Here is a 22,627-nt window from a genome sequence, read left to right as displayed (position 1 = left end):
GGTTTGACGACTGCATGTTATCCTTTCCGCCTAACCGAGGGTGCGAGCCGGATGAGGTGCCAAAGTTTACCCTTGACTGCCAAATACCAAGCTTCCTCTTTTTGTTTTGTCGGGCGGTAAGGACGTTGTTTTCTTTTGTTTTTTGAGTGTAGAGGTTTGTACTCTAGGGAAGATCTCTACCCAGTTGCTTTTCCGTTTCCGCGAAGCGTTTAGCTGCTATCATGATGGCATCCCACGTGGATGGCATGTCATCTTTACCCGTTAAGGTGCGGATGAGCTCTGGGTCTTCCGCGCCCTGGATGAAAGCAGCGCGGACAAGATCTTCGCTAATAGTGCCCAGACTTAGCTTCTTTGAATTGAAGCGCGTGATGAAGTCTAGTAAAGACTTAACTTCCTCTCGGATGCAGTTGAGGATCGTCCGTTGCTCTTCAGTATACTTTCTTTGTTGACTGAAGTGTTGGCTGAACTTCTGCTGGAAGTCTACCCAATCGTAGATGTGATGGACCGGTAGACGGTCGAACCACGCTCTGGCTGCCCCAACAAGCGTCATTTGGAACATGTAACACCACGTGGGTTTCGTCCAATTGCTGACGGTTGCCCCCGCTATGAATCTGTTCAAATGATCGTCTGGGTCAGATATACCATCATATGTGCCTATGTTGGACATTTGTTTGGCACTTTTCGGGGCAATTGCTTCCGCAATGTCCCTTGCAAATTTGGACGTTCCCGCATTTGCAACAGTTGGTCTGAAGGTTTTGGAGAAGTCACGTGGGTTTCCCCTCGCGTTCCTTGGTTTGAAGGTTTCTCCAAAATCGCTTCTTGGTTGGAAGTCTGTTTCCTTGCGCTTCCCTTTCGCCCTATGACGAGGGTTTGCGTCACTGTCGGACTCCTCCCAATCATTATCCAAGTACTCGCACTCATTGCTCATGTTGAGCTGTTGTCGAGTGTTTCCGAACTCGTCAGCCTGTTGGAGTGAACGTAAGCGTTCATCCAACTCAGCTTGGAATTCCTTCTGACGCGCTTCCGCCCACGCTTTAACTTGATCAAGTGTTTGGCGAGGGAGCCTCGTCTGTTGTCTCTCCAACTGGGTATCGGTGAATCCCAGTGAAGGATTGTTTACTGCACTTGCCCCGGCTTGGGTAACCGGGGTAGTGTTCGTAAAAATTGTGTACTCGCCGGTGTTCCCCCCAGTAGCTGGGGTTGTGGTTACCGGGGTTTCTTGGTCACTCGTTGGCCTTGGCACCGGAGTAACCTTAACCATCTTTCCAGAGGTTTTGAAAAAACTGAGAAAATTAGTTCTAGCTTTTATGCACGGATGGCGCCAATGAAGAAACACTAAGTGGCCCCGGCAGATTACGGATAATCTTAGGGTCAAGTAGATGTTTCCCACGAGGGTTAGGTCCGGCAAAGATGGTTATTCTTCTGATGACCTGCAAAACAGACACCGTGAGCTCGTCACTGAGAAGGGGGGGTACCTCCTTGTGACCACCCTCCGGCGTGAGAATCAGACTAGATTGCTCTGAATATAAATGTATATTAAGAGAAATAGCTAGAGCAGATAAGATATGTGATGGTATAAGATAGTATATGATATAAGATAAGATAATGATACCGTTCCAAGGTGTTGGAGTATTTATAGCCGAAGGTAGGTTTCCAAGCAGGTACAGCCAGCTGTATAATATTCCTTTTCTACCAACTGTGGGCTACGCACGTGCCATGCTGGTGGTTGGTGGGTAGGCAGCGGCTGATAGTGACATGGCCGGCTGTGTACTATTCCTTTTCCACCAACTGCAGGCTATGTACGTGCCACGACAAGGGTTGGTGAGTAGGCAGCGGCTGATAGTGACATTAAGTACTAGAGCGTGCTGCTCGTCGTACTGTTGTCAGTGAGCTGTCACCCTGTGATTGATTCATGGGCTGCTTTGGTCAGATCTTGTCTATTTTGTCCATACCTTGGCAGGTATAGTACAAAAGATCCTCCAGAAGCGTACGGACTGGCTCATTTGGGCGGGAGTATTCCCGCCTTGCTCATTCCTTCTTCAGGTGACATTACTGAATTATTGAGAGTTAGTGTCTTGTGCGTGTAGCCTCGCTATTAGTGCGGGTAGCCTTCCCTGATGGCTTGTATCCGCAGCTGCGGGAACATGCGGGGTACTTCACCATTGGGAGGCTTTTCCTGTGGGAACAGCTGGCGTACTGCGCGTAAGGTCTTCATCTCTCTGAGCATGGTGGGTCCTGCGGAACCAGTTGGTCTTTGCGCAGACGTCCCTCTTCAAGGTGAGTCTTGCGGGTCCAACTGGGCCCTGCTGGGACCTACCTCTTCAGTATCATTGATTAACTACCTAGAAGATGTTGAATTGCAACAAATGGCTGAGCAATACACAAATGCTTTCTAAAAAGGAGAGTAAAAGGCATGGTAATGAAGAGCTTATTGAAGATGGGAAGGTGTAGTAGATGAACATGGCGGTTGTTCATAGATGTGAAAAGATCAGCACACTGTTAAGGATAGAGTGCTTAAAAAACATTCAATTTGTATTTTTATTTATTTATTTTTTGTTTGCAAAAACATGGATGTGTGACAAAAGAAAATACTGAGAATGAAAATAATAATATTCGACCATCTATTCGACAATCCATTTCTTTATTAAAATACTGTTTTGACTTATTTTTAGAGAAAATCAAGCAAACATTTGAATGATAGATATTCGACCATCTATTTAGAGAGTAAAACTTGATTTAATAAATAAATGGAAAACAATAAGTAGGAAGAAAACGATGTAGGATGATTTGGATAAAAATTCAAAACTAGAAGAACTGAATAGTGTTATCGGATAAAAGATATGAAATACAATAATAATAATAATAATAATAATAATAATATTACGGATATACGAATTAGAGGAAAAGGATAAAATAATTAAAAAAAAATTCTTTGTAACTTTCCTAAAAATTATGACTTACCGTATATAAAAAAAATACACTCTTACTATTATGCCCCTAACATTAAATAAATAATAAAAGAAAAGAAAAATATGTGACTGGTTGAATTCATTTCTCACATTTCTTGCAATAAAACTTCTCTCTTAACTTAAACCTATATATATATATATATAGGATGATAGAAAATAAAATTGTTTTTTTTTAAATATAGCCGTTATTCAACGGCTAGTGGGGAAAACCAAGACAAATAACCATCTCACCGGCACTGTGTGGAGCCCAGCCCCCCCCCCCCCCCACCCCCCACACACAAAAAAAATCCTTTCCAAACTGGGCAGGGGGGATGTTCCCGAGCGCTTTAGGCGTCTTGAAAGTGGGAAGCGCCCGATTACGAAGGGTCTTATAGGTGGTGATGGTAAAAGTCCATTTCACCTTGTGGACCATTCCGTCGAGAATAATCACTCATGATAGTGACAGTCTCGTTTCCGATCAACCTTTAAGGACGCCACTTATGCCGACCCTCTAATTTGCTATCACGTGAACAATCTTTTGTTTTGTCCCTCTTACTGTTTGACTCTAATAGATGGTCTACGATTTCAGAACAATCTTCACAGGTTTAGCAAACTGATGTGTTTATACCAATACTTCTCTTCTCTAAAATACATGCATAGTTCTGTTCATGTATATACGCATAGACGGGTTCCTATACATGTTACGTGATTATGTGTGTACAGGGATAAACTAATTATATCACCAACTGTACATTATACAGCTATTAGCCAAATGAAAAGGTTGTTTTAATATTTATCAGACATCATAAATGACAAGGAAAAAAAAAGTTGTACTACGGGTCAACTTGTAGTAAAATATGCAATAAAGAAGGGTTTGGAAGAGCAAACATGCAGTCGTCCGTATATAAACTTTAATACTTTTATAGAGTCTGTTGCGGATAAAACAACAAATTAACATTATAACAAGTTTTATTTAACAACAAAGAAAACAGTCTGCCATTAACAACTTAACACCTCTACAAGCTAAAACATTTTTAACTTCAAGCACCCACTACAAAAAAAAGCTACAAAACCCGATTTTAAACATCCACAACTTACCAGGTTATGATACATTGATACTTAATAACTGCCGCTTGACTTAGTATAGTTCTTTCTTGAACCACCAGAAGACATTGCAGACATTAATAACTTCCCCCTTGAACCCGGCATCCTCCTACATATTCTCAACGCCTCTTGTTTTGCTGTGTCTTTGACTTCATTATCTCTCGGTCTCTTACTCGTAACTTTCTTCACAAGCTTCAATTGCTCCGGCTTTGCAGCAAACCTCACACCTGTAGGACACATCATCATAATCAAATTAACAGTATCAATAATATCAAGATCAGAATATTAGAACTTAGAAAGAACTGCACAAATGGTCCTTGTGATTTTACCATATTGCAAATTTGGTCCCTGGATTTTATAAAATGCAAATTTAGTCCAAACATTTGTCAGAGGGTTGCACATTTAGTCCTCACCGTTAATCTTAACTAGCTTTAACTGAGATTAACGATGTCGACTAAATTTGCAGCCCTCTCACAAATATTTGGACTAAATTTGCAATTTTTGAAATCTAGAGACCAAACTTGCAATTTTGTCTAACTACAGAGACCATTTGTGCCAGTTTCTCTAAAACTGATGTTTAAAACTTAGATCACCTGTAATGTCATCATCAGAAGAATCAAGTTCAGGAGATCTAGGTGGCGTCGATGGAGAAATGACATGTGTATTTTTCTCAACTTCGGTTCGGTGGTTAGAACCGTATTCTTTAAGGGTCAATGGAGAGTTTGACTTTATTAGACTGCAAATAGGCGTAAGCGGCGCCATGTCATCAGATTGGGGAATACTTGGTGGGTCCACATTCTCCAGAACCGATTTTGGTGAAGTGTTTGATAAGTTTGTGCTAAATGAAAATGTTTCTAGAAAGTTTGAGAACCAAGGTGTGCCTTGTTTTGCATAGAATAGAATGTATGCTTCTTCTGATAACACACATGATTCTGAAACATAAGTTACCTATCAAAATGCAAAAATAATTAAGTCAAATTCCAAATTACATATGCTTATATATTCTAATCATTATATTGTAAATCACATATTCATTACCTTTCTGTCATCAAACTTGCACCATTTATCAGGTGCAGAACGAATGTAACAATAATAATGACCTGAGCTGGATGTAAAGCCAGCATGTACAACAACTGCATATAGTTCATATGTGAAATCCACCTGCCAACATAAATTGTGGTAACTGATAAGTAAATATGTACACAAATTTAGGGCTGTGAATTTCTGACGACACAAACCTAACACAAAATTCACAAGTTTACCTAAATGGGTTGTGGTCAGGTCTATCAGGCAGGTTCATGGGTTGACCTATTTAACGCATTTAATTTTTGTTTTATTTTTAAAAATTTGTTGCCTGTGATAAAATTAAATTGGTTGGCTATCAAAAGCCAGAACTTAAAATTTTATTGGTTGCGCTTTTTAGGCTTCAGTGTTGCTGGACTGGCACTTGGGCTCTCTGTTTATAATACATATAACGTTCAGAAAAGCATTTAAGGAATGCACTCACATTATTACACTGACTGCCAGATGTGAACTCTTGCAAATCCAACTCTAGAGGAAACTCCACATGTTTGTCAATTTTTTTCACATAAGATCCATCATTTTTGAATCTTTTTAAATGGAAAGCACAAATAGGCGGGATCTGATCCAGCATAAGTTGTTTGTCAACCGACACTTTTTGCTTACAATGGTCACATGTAAACTTCATTTCTTCATCTTCAATGTGTTCAACTTTTGTAAAAGATTCAAGGGCGGTTGAAAGACTATTTGCATCGTCAATTTCCAGGCTTAGGTCGACTGATGGCTCGTATGTATCAGATATGTGATTGCAGTTGCAACATCTTAACTGAAAATCATATAACAAGGAAAGATAATAAGTAAAAAACTAGATAACTAATTTATCAGTAACTTAAAATGTAGAGAAATTAATGAGGGTGAATTCTTACTTTGCTAATAACACGGCCTCCAAAGACTTGCTTGACAAAATTATCATCTTTTGTTTTTATATTGGTTAAACAGCTTTCAAGTCTGTCTAGAAAGCATTGCAAGAATTCATGAGCATCTTCTTGTTGATATCTCAGAAATGATGATGAAAAATCTGAAAGTCATTACATTAAGGATTACATATTTAAAACAGGTTGGAAAGAACGGATGTTAACCCGGTAATACAGTTCATGAAACAAAACACTATATAATAAACAGAAGGATACAAGTCAGATTGTCGACAAATTTCCAAGGGGAGACACTTTTTGTATTTGGTGGTAATGATAGTTCAATGTGTTCGCGTAATGCACAGATCAAACATAACTGTTCATGGCTATCTGCAAAGCCAAAATATAACATTCATAAGCAATCAGCCACAAATTTAAAAGAAATCCCATAATCAACATAAGTGTAACTTGAAATAAAGCAAACAGAAATAAATGGAAATGAAGATTTAAAACATACATTCACAAGGTGTCGGATGTGTGCATGAATATAGACCCTGAACAAATAGCACAGAGTGAGTGAAACACTGCATAACTGCATTGAGAAAACAAGTATTGCCCAAGTTTTCTAGCCCTGCACCCTGCAATTTTATAACTTATATTAGCCAACTTTAAAGACTGTAAGAAACTTAGCAGCTGCAAACTCACACAACTTGTAGCAGCCAACACATAAAATACCAACTATAAAGTATAAACTGTAAAACAAAAAAACAACTACTCTATATTCCCAAAGCAAAAAAGCATAACTTTAACTAAAAACACAAATTATTAGAAGCAATTGACTAATTATTAGTAGATATACCAAAAGAAAAACATACATGATGAAATAAACCTCAACAAAATCGAAATAATTCGCGTCAAACAACTTCAAAACCATTAGTGTAGTGACTTCTATGTTAAACTTCTAATTTCCTATAAATAGAACATTCCAATTCAGTAAAACAAGATTCCAGGACAAAAAAAAAAGCTCTCAAGTCATATAGAAACAACACTAGTATACTAATAGATATTCTCGGCCTTTTGGCTAAGATCAAGTGTAGTAGTATACTAATAGATAAGTATGTAATAGCAAAAATGCAATAATGCAAATTAATTCAAGTATTCATAAACAGTAAATCTGCCCCTGCGACGACCTCTTTGTACATGTAGCATGCCTGTGTATTTTGCCGTCTTACGTAATATAAGGCGTTTTTCAAATCGCCTCACGCCTGTAATAAATTGGGATCAAATACAAATTAAATTAACATGCTAACTGTGAAAATAAAGTAGTGTAATTATAGTACATAATTACACTACACTATAATTACACTACCTGATTCACAGTTAGCACGTTAATTTAAGGTGTAAGTTAACTTTCCCCAACTATAAATTTCCTATAAATAGAACAACACAATTCGCTAAACAAAAATTCATATACAAACAACACTAGTAGACTAATGGATATGCAACTAAGCAAATCAATTCAAGTATTCATTTTAGCACAGTAGACAACACAGAAAAGTAGTAATAATTATTATTAATTAATTCAATTTACATTAAACTACATCATACCACCATAGATGGCTTCTCGTAAACATCTTCAAACCAACTCGACTTGTAACCGTCAGACTCACTCTGATTACACGAGATCCACGCCATAGTCTCATCATCCGTACCGTCACCCTCACCGTTACCGTCAACTGGACTCAAAGTCTCCGCGAGAGTATTAGTACTAGCTTCAACACCGTCAGAATCTTCTAGAACTTCCGTTGACATCAACGGCTGAACCGTACGATCCGCTTCGTTATTCGATTCAGTTACCTCTGAATAATCCGGTTGCTGTGCTATGGTATCAAACAGCGTGTGTGCAGCGGCGTGCGTGTCCACTTTACCAGTCAGGTAGCTCAAATTCGGGGCTAGGGTTTGTTTAGGCAAGAGTGAATTGATTGATTCTGCCATGGGGAAGTGAAATTAGGGTTTGAAATGAAAAAGAGGGAAAAATAAAATAAAATTGGGAGTGAATTTCAACGCGGTTTTTTAGATTTTATTTTTAAAATGGGAGGGAAAACAAAACCGCCATTTTCTTCATGGATTTCATTTCATCTCTCACCAGTGTAGTGTATATTGAATATTGTATGACAGAGAGAGTGGTCACGACTCTTGTGACCTTGTCTATACAAAGACTATTTGTCGGGTTCTTTACATAGTAAATGATCCAGTATAACGATGAGCTCGGGATGGTACCGATTAAATATTTGGTATCGGTACTGGTATCTAGGCCTGTAAACGAACCGAACATTCGGCGAACTGTTTGGCGGGAGGTTCGTTTATGTTCGTTTATTTAATAAACGAACGAACATGAACACAAGTTCTGTTCATTCATTTATGTTCGTAAACGTTCGTTTATGTTTGTTTATTTATGTTCGTTTCTCTCTGTTTATGTATGTTTGTTTGTATTAATAAAAAAATAATTAAATATTATTTTGATGGATCATCTAAGTTTTATATCTGTTAATTTGTGTTCATTTAAGTGTTTTCATTTATATTCGTTTATATTTGTTTGTGTTCATATATGTTCATGTATCTTTGTTCAGTTATATTCGTTTAGAACATAAACAAACGCAAAATTTCATTTTTTAAATAAACGAGCATGAACATAAATATTTGTTCAATTAAGTGAGCGTGTTTGTTTAAAGTTAAATGAATGAACACGAGCATACCCTTGTTCGTGTTCGTTCAATTCGGTTATATGCTTTCATTATTCACATTGATGAATACATCGGTCTTAATATCTAGCCTGTGCCGATTTTATTTGTGTTCGTGAATACATTAATTTTATTAATGAACGAACACGAACATAAAATCTCGTTCAGTAAGTGTTCGCGAACCATTCGTGAACACATTATTTTCTTAACGAACGAACACGAAAAAGGCCTTGTTCGTGTTCGTTCGGTTCGTTTACAGCCCTACCAGTATCGGAATGTACGGTTCGATACCGGTACCGAAAACTAAAAACTTGGTATGGGTATCGAAAAAAGCTCATCCCTAATCTAGTTACGTATCGATATGGAATTGGTACCGCTATTGTACCTATTACAAGCAACATAGGTACTGAATAATGAATACCATACATAATCTATTGATATGGTGACGACACTCATTACAAAATGTTCATATTTATAATATGGTATTGGTATCTAACTAGCCCCATATCGAAAATAGAGGCACCGAATTTCAAGAAAAGTGGGCATCGAATATCGTATCGAATTTATCGGTTCGGTGAGCTTGTTTTATAAGTATTTTTACATATTGTTGAAAATAATCGTCAAATAAAATACTAGTTAAACTAAGGTTGTGTTTGTTTTTACTTCAGAGGTCTGCAGGAGGGTTATGTCTGCGGGCGCGCAGACATAAGTTTCTGAAGACAGTTTGTTTTAAAAAAAAAAATATCTGAAAACTGCTTATATGGTCTTAAACAAGAAGCTAATGTCCAACATCTTCATACTTCTTTACACTTCTTCACATCCTACAAACATCCAATGTCCACCCCCACCACTCATCGTGCGCCACCTTACGCCACCACCACCCACCTTACGCCACCACCACCCATCACCTACCGTCCACCACCGCCACAACCATCCACCGTCCGACGCCACCACCACAACCCACCTTCCAACGCCACCACCGTTAACCACCCACCTACCTTCTGCCACCACCCCCGTTAACCACCCACCCACCTTCTGCCACCACCCCCGTTAACCACCCACCCACCTTCTGCCACCACCCCCGTTAACCACCCACTGTCTGCAACCACCACCACCACCACCCGCCACCACCATCTACCACCACCTTCCACCACCCCACACCACCACCGGTCATCACCACCGCCGCCCACAACCACCGTCCACCACCACCCACCGCCGCCACCACCCACCGCCACCGTCCATCACCACCACTACCCACTATCGGCCACCATCACCGTCCACTACCACCCTCCACCACCTACCACAATCGTCTACCACCAATCGTCAACCACCACCCACTTCCATAGTTCGTACACCACCACCCATTTTCATAGTCCGTAGACCACTACCAATTATTTTAGCATTATATAAACGTTAAATGACTTCTATCTATTGTAGTATATATGATAGGTTACTACTTTTCAGCCTATGCAGACGATATCCAGTTTATAAAACAAACAGTATTATATTTTCATATTGCAGACCTTCAGACCACATCTTCGGTTGCAGACATAAAATCAGATTGCAGACAATTTTTGTCTTAAAAAACAAACAGCACCTAAGGGGATGATTGGTATCTTATAATTCTATCATTAAAAATTTTGCATAAAACCTTTAAATAGATTAAATCAATCTTAACGATATTTGAGACTATTTTCAATACTTGATGGCTGAGTGAGTCATCCTAAGACAGGATGTCAAGCATTCATTCTGATTTTATCGTTTTAAACATGACTCGCTATGAGCATCATCAGATAGAAAATCAACTATCGTAGGAAAACACCCTTTTCAAATATGAGACCAAAAATATCCCAAATTTTAATCACCGCCCTTGTGTCATTAGACTAGAATGTCAATTGATTAGATTTATTTAATCCATATTATCATTATAACAAGACAATAAACTAAGCATTTTTAAACCACTTACCAAAACCTTCACGTTTTAAGGTTTTATTTCCATAATCTTCGTGTTGAAGCATTGTATCTTTCCAAAGACAAAACAAATGTACTTTTAGTTGTATCATAGGTGTATTTATCAGCCGTTATTTATTTATATATATGTTTGCATACTTTTCGAAAGCCTAACTAAAATACAGCATCAATAATACATGAAGTTATAATAATTCATTAGTTTAATGGTCAAAACAATAATTATGTTTTTTTTCTAATAAAAGTAAAATATTCCATTCACCAAACAGAGTTTTATAAAAGATTATTAGAATGGCGTTTGTTAATACGTATATAAATGGGACGATTGGTGGATCCAATGGTTTTTTTCTCTTGGTATTTTTTTAAAACCTTTTTTTTTTTGTTCTTTTGTAAAGTTTAACACCGCTTCCTAGAAATAGCCTAAAATTGGGCCAATAATTAAATACAAACACTCATTTCATAATCAACTAGTCTCATTGTCCTACTCAGTCAACTTGAACGGTTAACCATATTAGTTTTTTATTTTAATACACAACTAAAAACTCTAAGATGGGTCTAGACGGGCTGAGAGACTCATGAGCTTTCTAAAAATGCTTGTTGATAGACAAGCTCAAGCCTTCTGAGTTACACATATATACTACGTTCGACTAAGCTCATGAGATTAAACCAACCTATCATTTATATTACATTAAACATATATATTAAAATACGATTGTAACTTGTAAGGTTAACTCCATAATGTAGAGATCAAACTATACAGATGGCTCCTCTTGTTTGTCTAGTTGTTCATAGATTACATGTTTATTAGCCATATTTATTAAATTGTATTACTAGTCGTTATTTTTCACACATAGGTAACATTGATGGTCCCCCGAGCAGATAAGAAATTTTCGTTAAGTTTTATATTAAGTGCATATAAGATGTCTTGGTATAACGTTGAAAAAACACTAGTTCAACCCCCAAGACAGTTTGTTACGAGAACAGGAAGGGGGGGGGGGGGTTTCTTCTCGTAACCAACCCCAACGTGTCAATCAGTATGAGTAACTGAGAGTCAGGTATTCAATGAGAGAATGTGAGATCCCCTTACCGTTGATGGGGGTGAGGTATTTATAACCCAATAGGTTGAGAAGGATTGGACTAGTTGTCCATATAAGTAAAACCTTCTATTCTCATGGGTGAACACGTTTAAGGCTTCTGACTGGACGAGACATCTAGCGTACGGAGACGGCTATCACCTGAGAGTACAGCGTCGGCGTCCCTTGATTGGTTTATCATGCCACCGTGATCCTTGGGGAATCTTGGATTGTGATTGGCTTAAGGGCTATCCGTAGCATGCTATTTGTCTCCCTCATGGGTGGCAATTCTTTCGCCTGCAATGGGTATATGCGGATCTTTCATAATTTGATAAGGGTGTATTCGCGGATGTCTATGGTCGATCTGCGGACGACTTTCTTTGTCTTGCGGGTGGGGCTATAACCCTACCTCTTCAAATGTTAATGTTAAAAGACAAAAAATATCAAATAAAAATGTTTTGACAAAAATAGAAAACCTATGGCCCTCTTCATTCTTTTTTTCTCATGAAATTCACAAGTCACAACCCGTATGTAAAAGTAGCCACCAAGAGAAGTTGAGCGCAAACCTACCTTTCAACTCATTATTTCTTTATAGGTCTCCGTGTAACCGGATTTAAAAAGAAGTTCTCAGATCTAATGATTTAGGTGAGTGAAAATCACACCAAACCAAGTATGAATAAAACCTAAAAGACAAAAACGAGTAGAAGAAGAAACAACTGATGTCACTAATTTTCTTTGATTTTCAACAAGTTTTATGAGCTCGATTTCTCAAACGAGAGAAGTCGTAAAACCTAATCACTAGGAACCCCATACCCAAGCATAACATAGACTCCTCCCACATACTAAGTCAACAAACCATAATCTAAACTAAAAATAATTACAATAATGACGAAACATTAGAATGATGGCTAAATATCGAAGTCGATGTTAAAAACAACATAAACAAACCCAAGTGTCCACCCTTCAAAACTCCAAACCCAAGGCCCAAATCAGATTAAACCTAAATCCTAATTTTGATTTTTAAGTGTGTTCGTGTCACTTTGTAGACATCGCTCCTTTTTTTCTTCCTCCCGTTGAACTGCCACATGCATGTCGACTGTCGTCAACTGTCGGAGCACGAAGGAATTCCGTTGTTGCCGTTGTTCATTTCCAGACATCGCTAAAGTACACTTTTATCTTGTTATTATAACCTATATGACCAAGAAGAGAACCGAGGAATGTTTTCAATATTCAAATACAATTTACTTTTGTTGGTTTATAACCTTTTATAGTTTTGTGGGGTTGTTCTGAACATGTCTAACTTTCTTGTTTACGTAATTTTCGTATATCCTTTTTAGCTCATTAAATGAATTGGTGATGTATTCACAAGTAAGACAAAAACAAGATGTTTAGTTTTTACCAACTTAAATAATTGTGTTAATTATTTTGTTTGTATAAATTAATTTATGTTAGGTTTTCATTTAGGAATTGTTAACAATTTATTTAAAAGAAAGTTTCTTCTTAGTAGTAACCAACAGATAATATTTCTTAAAGAAATTCAGAGAAGACCAGAAAGTTCATTTCGCTTTGCGCCTCCGTAATGACTGGGTAAGCTATGTTCTCTTTGACACGACCCATGTTTTTACCCAATCCATTTGTACCCCATAGCGAAAAATCCTAGATCCTTCCCTATCCACCGCCACCATGATATCGACATTTTCTAACAATGGTTTTCGTGACTTCATTACACAAACCAAATCATCCCCATTGGTCAAACTAAGACTACTATTGCATCTCTCAATCTCGGTTAATCCCGCCGTGGACCAAGCTATTATTGCAAAAATAGGTGAATACAACCAACTATCATTAAGAATTTCATCTTTGGACCAAAAACAAGCAAGGGGTGGAATACCACAAAGAGAAAGTGTACCTAATAAAAAAGAATTTTTAGTAATTGGTACATGTTTTGTTAAACCTTCCATAAGCACCATATTCTGACTTTTTTTTGGACAATATCCAACAAGAGTTTCCATTGAGTGAATAACGGATCCCAATCCTAAAAACAATAATGCTTTGGAGTAAGCATGAGTAATCAAATGAAATAAAGCACTGCGATAAGACCCCATACCTAAAGCTAACATCATATAACCCAATTGAGACATTGTGGAATAGGCTAAACCCCTCTTAATGTCTTTTTGAGCAAGAGCTAAAGTAGCTCCGAAAAAAACTGTTATTATCCCTATCAAAGAGATAAAATTCATTATGTGGGGTATGACTATGAAAAGAGGCATAAGTCGAGCTACAAGAAAAATTCCCGAAGCTACCATCGTAGCAGCATGTATAAGGGCCGAAATAGGAGTCGGCCCTTCCATTGCATCAGGTAACCATACATGAAGGGGAAATTGCGCAGATTTAGCAATCGCACCGGCAAATAATAGAACAGCGCACAAAGTAACAAACACAAAATTGACTTCATTATTAGAAATCAAGTTATTGAATATTTGGAATAAATCACGAAATTCGAAACTCCCCGTTATCTAATAAAACCCTAAAATGCCTAATAATAAACCAAAATCACCAACATGATTAGTTACAAATGCTTTTTGACAAGCCTTTGCTGCAACAGGTCGTGTGAACCAAAATCCTATTAATAGATACGAACACATTCCAACCAATTCCCAAAAAATATAAATTTGTATCAAATTTGAACTAGTAACTAATCCCAACATGGAAGTACTGAAAAAACTCATATAAGCAAAAAATCTCAAGTATCCGTGATCATGAGACATATAATTATCACTATAAATAAGAACCATAATTCCAACAGTAGTGATTAATATTGACATAATAGAAGTAAGTGGATCGATCAAGTATCTGAATTCTAAAGAAAAATCATTATTGATAATCCAAGACCATACATATTGATAGACAGAACTGCTATTTATTTGCTGAATAGACAGATTGATAGAAAAAATCATGACTATACTTAACAATAAAACACTCTGAAAAGCCCACATACGACGAAGACTCTTTGTTGCCGTCGGGAAAAGAAGAAGTCCTAGCCCTATTAACATAGGAACTGGAAGTGGAAGAAAAGGTATTATCCACGCATATTGATATGTCTGTTCCATAAAAAAAAATTTTATTCTTAATTAATTGTTTCCGATTCACCGGATCTTGCCTATTTCGAAAAAAGTTAATAAAAAATCAAGATATGCACTAACTTATTGAATCATTTTATATTAGTATTTATTCTGAGTCTTTTTAAAATCGTTCAAAAAAAAAAAAGAAGTTATAATTGATCAACTTATATGCCCAAGTGACATATAAAAACGAATACTGATAATAGTAAAATAACAATAGAGCAAGGATCTAAATTTAAGCTAAAAAGAGTACTTTATCCTGATATGAATTATATGATTAACTAAGAGCATCGGTCTAATGAAAAAAAACCTTGATTTTAGTTAGTTTATTCCAACTCATTAACTAATTCATTATGGGATTGCTTTTCAATCAAAACAATTTATTAGTAAAGTTATTAGTAAAGTTTAGAAGATTATAGATCTAAAATGAACTTTTTGATCGATAAAGAATAAAAAATGACTGAGATATTTTTTATGAAACCACGTATCCTTTAACAGATTTATTAATAGTCTCGTTCAAATTTTCAAATTGAAGGTTTATTGTTTTCTCAAGTTTGACTAAAAAAAGACTCAATTTTTTAGTCAAAAGTTTATAATCCTTTGAGAGATTTTATTCTATGTAAATAAAGTATAGAATGAGTAAAATAAGGGTCTTTTAGGTTCTTTATTGATTTTATTAAGTTTGATTTAGTAGATTATAAAGAGTTAACTTTGAGAGATAAACAACGAGAACTAAAAAACACAATACGCCTAATCGATTGGAGTTACGAAAATTCTGTCCATATTGTTACAAACATACGATTCACGTGGAGATAAAGAAATAGATTGAAGCGAGTACTTGCGCCCTTATCTTAATCTTACAAGGCAAGGAAAGGGAAAAATGACATTATATATATAACATATTTAACATAGTTAAAAATAATTATAAACAAACCAAATCCTATTTATTTATTCTAATTATAGATCCGGCTGAAATAGGATTTTAGGGATAAGAAATAAACTAACCAAACCATGGATAAATCCAAGCGAACTTTTCTCCAAGCGATCTTTTCGTAAGCGTTTGCCCCCGATCCAATCGGGGGATCGAATTGATTATAAAAACATGAGTTTAATTAGTCGATTTATTAGTGAACAGGGAAAAATATTATCTAGACGAGTAAATAGATTGACCTTGAAACAACAACGATTAATTACTATTGCTATAAAACAAGCTCGTATTTTATCATTGTTACCTTTTCTTAATAATGAGAAACAATTTGAAAGAACTGAGTCGACCACTAGAACTACTAGTCTTAGAGGCAGAAAAAGGTAGGTTTACTCTTTATTAACTTGAATTCAAACCCCCATCCGAACTCAAACGCGAATTTCTATTTTGTAGTCAAAATCCAAGAATCCGGATTGAATTCTCGTGTCATAAGAAAAAAAAAGAAGAATCTGGGAAGAAGAAAATTTTTTTTTGAACGCGTTGATTCATTTTTATTTTGACTACTTTCTTTTGTCATATTTTCTCATATTCTATTCATTTTTATTTTCTTTTTTATTCGACCTTCCCGGAGTTCATTCTCCGGGCAACTCCGTTTAACCGGTGGATTCCTTCCAACTTACTTCTTTTATAATCTCATTGGAAATCATATAAAGACAATTCCTATTTGATATAGCTATTTGTGCAAGTATTTTACGATTAAGAAGCAACTGTCTCTTGTACAGATCATTTATTAATCTACTATAACTATAGCATACCCCCCTTTCGCGAATTGCTGCATTTATTCGAGTGATCCACAAACGACGAAAATGGATTTTTTTCCTATCCCTATCCCTATCCCGATGAGCCGAAACCAAAGCTCTTATTTTTTGTTGAGTAATAGTTCGAGTAAGTCTTGAATGAGCCCCCCGAAAGCTTGATGCAAATAAACGAATTTTTGTTCTACGTCTCCGAGCAATATATCCCCGTCTAATTCTGGTCATTGAATAAATGAAACTTTAACGAGATGAATCATTTCTTCGGACAGAAGAAGATTATGGAAACACTTACTCGAAATCTCACTTATCAGATTCCATTTTGGAAGACATAATTTTTTCTGAAGAATTCGCCATGATATATCTGATCCATGCATAATATCATGAAAAATGGATACAAATTTTTGGCTGCTACTTAGTTTCGGCAATAGGTCTGAAAAAGTATCTAAAAATAAAAACTTTAGATATCTGTACCCTGTCGAAGTAAGGAACCATGGCATATATGTTTGGAATAGATTCCATTGTTGAATAAGCACTATCTCGTTGAAAAGTTCTATACATCTGCCCTTTCTCAACGCATTTCTTTAGACAAAGACTCCGTTTTTTCCTCTTTTCGGATGGTAAAGATTTCTCAGAACATGGAGTGTGAATCAAACCCATGTTTGAATTGAAATTGAGATACTGATACAAGTTCTTCCCTTCTGAATCAGATAGATTCATATCTGAAAGAGGTTGACAATAAGTTCTTTCAAAATTGACTATTTGTCCCTCTGTTAGAGGTGTTCCAGAAATGTCTGCGATCGAGTAAATAGCTCTACGAACGAATGGATCGGATCGAGTTGGAAAATGGAAAGATTTGTACAAGTTATACGTTTCGTCACCACTTTGTGGAAAAGCCTTAGGTATGAATATGTTAGATACCTGTGACTCGATTGCTGAAATAGTATCTCTCCCCCAAAAAGCATGTTTTTTTTACCGACGCACAAAGAAAATATTTTGTTGCGAATGAACAAAATATTGAGGAATTGTCCATACGTAAAATCATAATTATTGATACGGGCCTTTTCCACATAAAAGGAGAATCTTTTGTTGCAATAGAAGCAGAAGTGATGTGGATTATTCAAGAATCGAAGTTTATTTCCTTTATAAAAAGAAGATCTCAATGAACTTCTATGAAATGATTTCACGGGATTCAGCCAATTGTATTGATCGTGGAATATCATTGAGAAATAGGAATTTAAGTACTCCATATTTAATCAACTTTTAAAATATATTAGGAATTACTATATTTTTATAAAGTTTATCAAAATCGATTTGATAATATCGATTTATTATTAACGGAAATCTTGTTATAAACTAATTTTAATATTTTAGTCTCCTTTCTAAAAATAAGAAATGAAAATGGAATACATAAATAAGAAAGGATCTTTTAGTCAATTATAAATTTATTTTTATATTTTATAATTGCGTTACCCTATAATTTTCCATATTATCCGATATTCTATAAAAGTTTACAATATCGGAAAATTAGTTATAAAAGGTGGACTATTAATATTTGTATCTATAAATAAAGTCTATGATTCCCTTTTCTTATTAAATAAAGTTATTGGAATACATACTCCAAATTCTTTCTAGTATGAAGGGGAATATTATAGTTATAAAAAATTTTATTATCATAATATTAATACGTATTAATATTATTTATGATTTTTGAATTGCTCTTTATTTCTATGATATATTTAGTTTAAATTCCTTTTGTTACATCTTTTGAAATACTTCTCCACAACGAATATTCATTGCTTTATTTATTAACATCTCTAAATAAATATTCCAAACTAAATAATAGACAAATTTACTGAAGTATTCAGTGACCTTTTGAGGCAATTATAGATTTTGGGAGGCAATTCTGATTGGTCAATAAAAATCGATTTCAACGCCATTTTTTTTTCTTTTTTGTTAGTTTAGCCAATTTATCATAAAAGGTAAAAGGGGGTAAAGGAACTATGTGTTGATTGTCCTCTAAATTGAAATTTTCTTCTTTGGTATGTAAAAAGGGAATTAATAAATCAATCAAATTCCGGGAGGCTTCGTGAAGTGCTTCTTTAGGAGTTAAACTTCCATTTGTCCATATTTCGAGAAATAGTATCTCTTTGTTACCATTTTCATAAGAATGAATACTATGATTCGCATTTCGAACATGCATGAATACAGGATCTATAGGATAACTTCCATCTTGAAAGGTATTTGGCGCTTTTATAAGATATCCGCGATTCTTCTCTATTTGTAATCCAATAACCAACTCAATGGGTTCCGTTAAGCTAGCTATATGCTGTGTATTATCGACAATTTCTATATAAGGCGGTAAGATGATATCTTGAGCAGTTACATATCCAGGGCCCCTGACACAAATAGACACCTCACAAGTTCCATAGAGATTACTTCTCAATACGATTTCTTTCAAATTCATTAAAATTTCATGTACTTATTCTTGAATACCCATTATGGTATAATATTCGTGTGAGATTTTCTCAGATTTTGCGCGTGTGATACATGTTCCTTCGATTTCTCCAAGCAAAGCTCTTCACATCGCAATGCCTATTGTGTCTGCTTGACCTTTCATAAGTGGAGACAGAATAAAGCGCCCATATAAAAGACGCTTACTGTCTGCTGCTGATTCAACACACTTCCACTGTAGTGTCCGAGTAGATACTGTTATTTTCTCTCGAACCATAATAATATTATTTGATCTGATCATTGAATCATTTATTTCTCTTGTTTCTCTTGCTATTGAAATCTCTTCAATTTTTTTCTACACACGTCTTTTCTTCGGGGGTCTACAGCCATTATGTGGCATAGGGGTTACATCCCGTACGAAAGTTAATAGTATACCACTTCTGCGAATAGCTCGTACTGCGTCTCTTCCGAGACCGGAACCTTTAATCATGACTTCTGCTCGTTGCATACCTTGATGTACTACTGCACGAATAGCATTTGCCGCTGCGGTTTGAGCAGCAAACGGCGTCCCTCTTCTTGTACCTTTGAAGCCACAAGTACCAGCAGAGGACCAAGAAACCACTCGCCCCCGTACATCTGTAACAGTCACAATGGTATTATTGAAACTTGCTTGAATATGAATAACCCCCTTTGGTATTTTACGTATACTCTTACGTGAACTAGTACGTCCACGTGAACTCTTTTTCTGTATAGCTTTTGCCATATTTTATCATCTCATAAATTTGAGTCAGAGATATATGGATGTATCCATTTCATGTAAAAAAAGATCCCCCTTCTTATTTGTATATTGGGTCTTTAACGAGTCTTATTATCCTTGTCTTTGTTTATGTCTTGGGTTGGAACAAATTACTATAATTCGTCCCCGACGACGGATTAGTCGACATTTTTCACAAATTTTACGAACAGAAGCTCTTATTTTCATATTTGCCACTCCTTACTTTAATTTTGAATCCATTTCTTGGAAGAAAATAAGTTTCTTGAAATTTTCGATTTCAAATCGTATTTTCGCGAAAGAAATAGTTAAAACACCTAATCTTTCGAATCTTTGTTGCGGAGTCGATAAATTATACGACCTTTGGTTGAATCATAACGACTTACTTCAATTTTGACTCTATCTCCTGGCAATATTCTTATAAAACTACGTCGGATCTTTCCTGAAACATAACCTAGAATCATATCTTCATTATCTAAACGAACCCGTAACATGCCGTTGGGAAGCGATTCAGTAATTAAACCTTCATGAATCCATTTTTGTTCTTTCATTCCAGGTAAAACCTCCTTGAAGTATCAACTAGTGGAGGAAGAACCCTATTAGACAACCCACCCCTTATCTTTTCTTTTTCACAAAAAAGAAGTTTCCTATTCAATTCGGATATTAGAAAGATTACCATATATAACACAAATTTCTCCGCCTATTCTTTCTAGTCGAGCCTCTCGGTCTGTCATTATACCCCGAGAGGTAGAAAGAATTACAACTCCCATCCCGCCTAAAATTCTAGGAATTCTTTGATAGTTAGAATAGATTCGGAGACCCGGCCGACTTATCCGTTTTAAATTTAAAAGATTTCGATAAGTACTTTTCCTATTCCTTCTATGTCGTAGGGTTAAAACCAAAAAATATTTGTTGTTTTCTCGATGTTTTCTCACGTTTTCGATAAAACCCTCTCGTAAAAGTATTTTAACAATACTTTGGCTGATATTAGTAGATGCTACTCGAACCAGGCTTTTTCTATACATATCGGCATTTCGTATAGAGGTTATTCTGTCAGCAATAGTATCACTACCCATGATTAATTAAAATGATTGGTGCCTCCAAATTTGGATATAATCAACATGCTTTTTTACGTGTTTTTTTTTATTTTACGTATTTTTTTTTGAAATTATGAATATTCATTTTGAAAGGTATATACGTGAGACAAAATCTACTAAATTGTAATATCCCGAAATTTCTAAAGTAATATTTAATATATTATTTTGTCGGGTGAAATAAACGAGTTAGTGGAACGATAATAATAATAGCAAAATATGAAGACATAGTAGGATAATTAGATGGGATTAGATATGGACCAAAAGGAAATATGGGCCTTCGGTCCATGGGCTTAAGGGAGTATAAATACCCCCTTAAACCCCAATCCTTTCCATTCCATCCATTTATCCATCCTAATCTCTACACACTCTAAAACACACACAACCCGAACCAAGATCCAAAGGCGAGGACCCGAGCTCGTTGGTGCTAGATCGTCGTGACGAACCAAAGCAACAAGACCAGCTCGTGTTCGTAGTTTGACTCATTTACGGTACGTTTATATCGAGAACTTGTTCGTTTAGGTTTGGATTAGTATAGAAATGATAGATCTGTGTTTGTATGGGAAAAACGAATCCAACAAAGCTAAACTTACTGAAAATGGATATGATTTGATGGGTTAATCGATTGATAAAAGAACCCGTAACCTATATGCCTAAATCGCACCCTTTAAACATCGATGTTAGGTCGATTTGATGGTTGGGGTTTGTAGGCGCTGGTCAGACGATTCCGTGGATACCTAAATCCCTGGTTAAGAAACGAAGATGATTAAGGGATTTAAGGACGAACAGTACCTGTAGCTGGACAACTTCGCCTGCAAGCTAAGTTCGCCTGATGAACTTCGCCTGCAAAGCTAAGTTCGCCTGATGACAACTTCGCTGCAAAGCTAAGTTCGCCTGATGAACTTCGCCTGCAAAGCTAAGTTCGCCTGATGACAACTTCGCCTGCAAAGCTAAGTTCGCCTAAGGTTTAACTTCGCCTAAAGCTAAGTTCGCCTAAGGTTTAACTTCGCCTAAAGCTAAGTTCGCCTAAGGTTTAACTTCGCCTAAAGCTAAGTTCGCCTAAGGTTTAACTTCGCCTAAAGTCAAGTTCGATTAGGAAATAAATTAAAAACGATAAGTAAAAGTAAGCTAATACTAGGCCACCAGATTAAATCAGGCGAGTATTGATACGTGTAACTTATACAGTCAGCCGAGCTCAGTTAAAGAAGGGATTTACAACTATCGGAGGAAGAAGCAGAGTTCAGGTGAGTTTCTAGCCCCATTTCCTTGTTATGTTTTCGGGGCTGTGTGCATACTCGATGTGAAGTGTGAATACACTTACCTTAAGTGGTAAGTGTATGCTATAGATGTTATACGAGGTATATATTTTATAATGCTTGTCAGTACGTGAACGATCTTTGGATATTGCACGTATCGCCAAGGATAGTAAATTCCAAGTGGTTGATAGTGTGTATGAATGTTATGATGTGACTTGTTTATTACGTAAATACTGAACTGATATGAAGTGTGATATAGGCAGGTAGAGGTAGAATGTGTTAGAAGTGGCAAGAGTCTAGTAATGGTGTTAGCGGCATAACGTGAGCGCGTGATAGGGAAAGCCTGTACGTGCCATCGTTATTATGTGTGTATGATTGTTGATGTGACTTGCTTATTATGTAAATGATATGAAGCGTGTTGTAGACA

At 36.2% G+C, this 22,627-nt stretch overlaps 1 protein-coding gene across 1 annotated transcript; it reads right to left on the bottom strand.

The window, feature by feature from the left end:
• Positions 1-3,566: 3,566 nt before the first annotated feature.
• LOC143610027 (ubiquitin carboxyl-terminal hydrolase 20-like) lies at positions 3,567-7,978 on the bottom strand. The gene is made up of 8 exons (XM_077084621.1): positions 7,592-7,978; positions 6,501-6,621; positions 6,263-6,373; positions 5,999-6,150; positions 5,560-5,898; positions 5,091-5,213; positions 4,646-5,000; positions 3,567-4,279 (listed from the first exon to the last, which is right to left on the bottom strand). The coding sequence occupies exons 1-8, from the start codon at positions 7,976-7,978 to the stop codon at positions 4,068-4,070; spliced, it is 1,800 nt and encodes a 599-aa protein (XP_076940736.1). The 3' UTR covers positions 3,567-4,067.
• Positions 7,979-22,627: the final 14,649 nt, after the last annotated feature.

The sequence above is a fragment of the Bidens hawaiensis genome, unplaced genomic scaffold, assembly GCF_021521415.1.
Source record: "Bidens hawaiensis isolate Kalapana, Puna unplaced genomic scaffold, B.hawaiensis_p1.1 tig00023627_1, whole genome shotgun sequence".
NCBI classification, from domain to species: domain Eukaryota; kingdom Viridiplantae; phylum Streptophyta; class Magnoliopsida; order Asterales; family Asteraceae; genus Bidens; species Bidens hawaiensis.
This window is presented reverse-complemented; position numbering and strand designations above follow the sequence as displayed.

What these genes read in the sequence shown, in the direction of transcription:
- LOC143610027 (XM_077084621.1), bottom strand. Translation starts at nt 7,978, where the DNA reads ATGGCAGAATCAATCAATTCACTCTTGCCTAAACAAACCCTAGCCCCG. An exon ending in ATTTGTCGACAATCTGACTT is followed by an intron (nt 6,151 to 6,262) that starts GTATCCTTCTGT and finishes AATGACTTTCAG; the next exon opens with ATTTTTCATCATCATTTCTG. An exon ending in CTGGCAGTCAGTGTAATAAT is followed by an intron (nt 5,214 to 5,559) that starts GTGAGTGCATTC and finishes TTATGTTGGCAG; the next exon opens with GTGGATTTCACATATGAACT.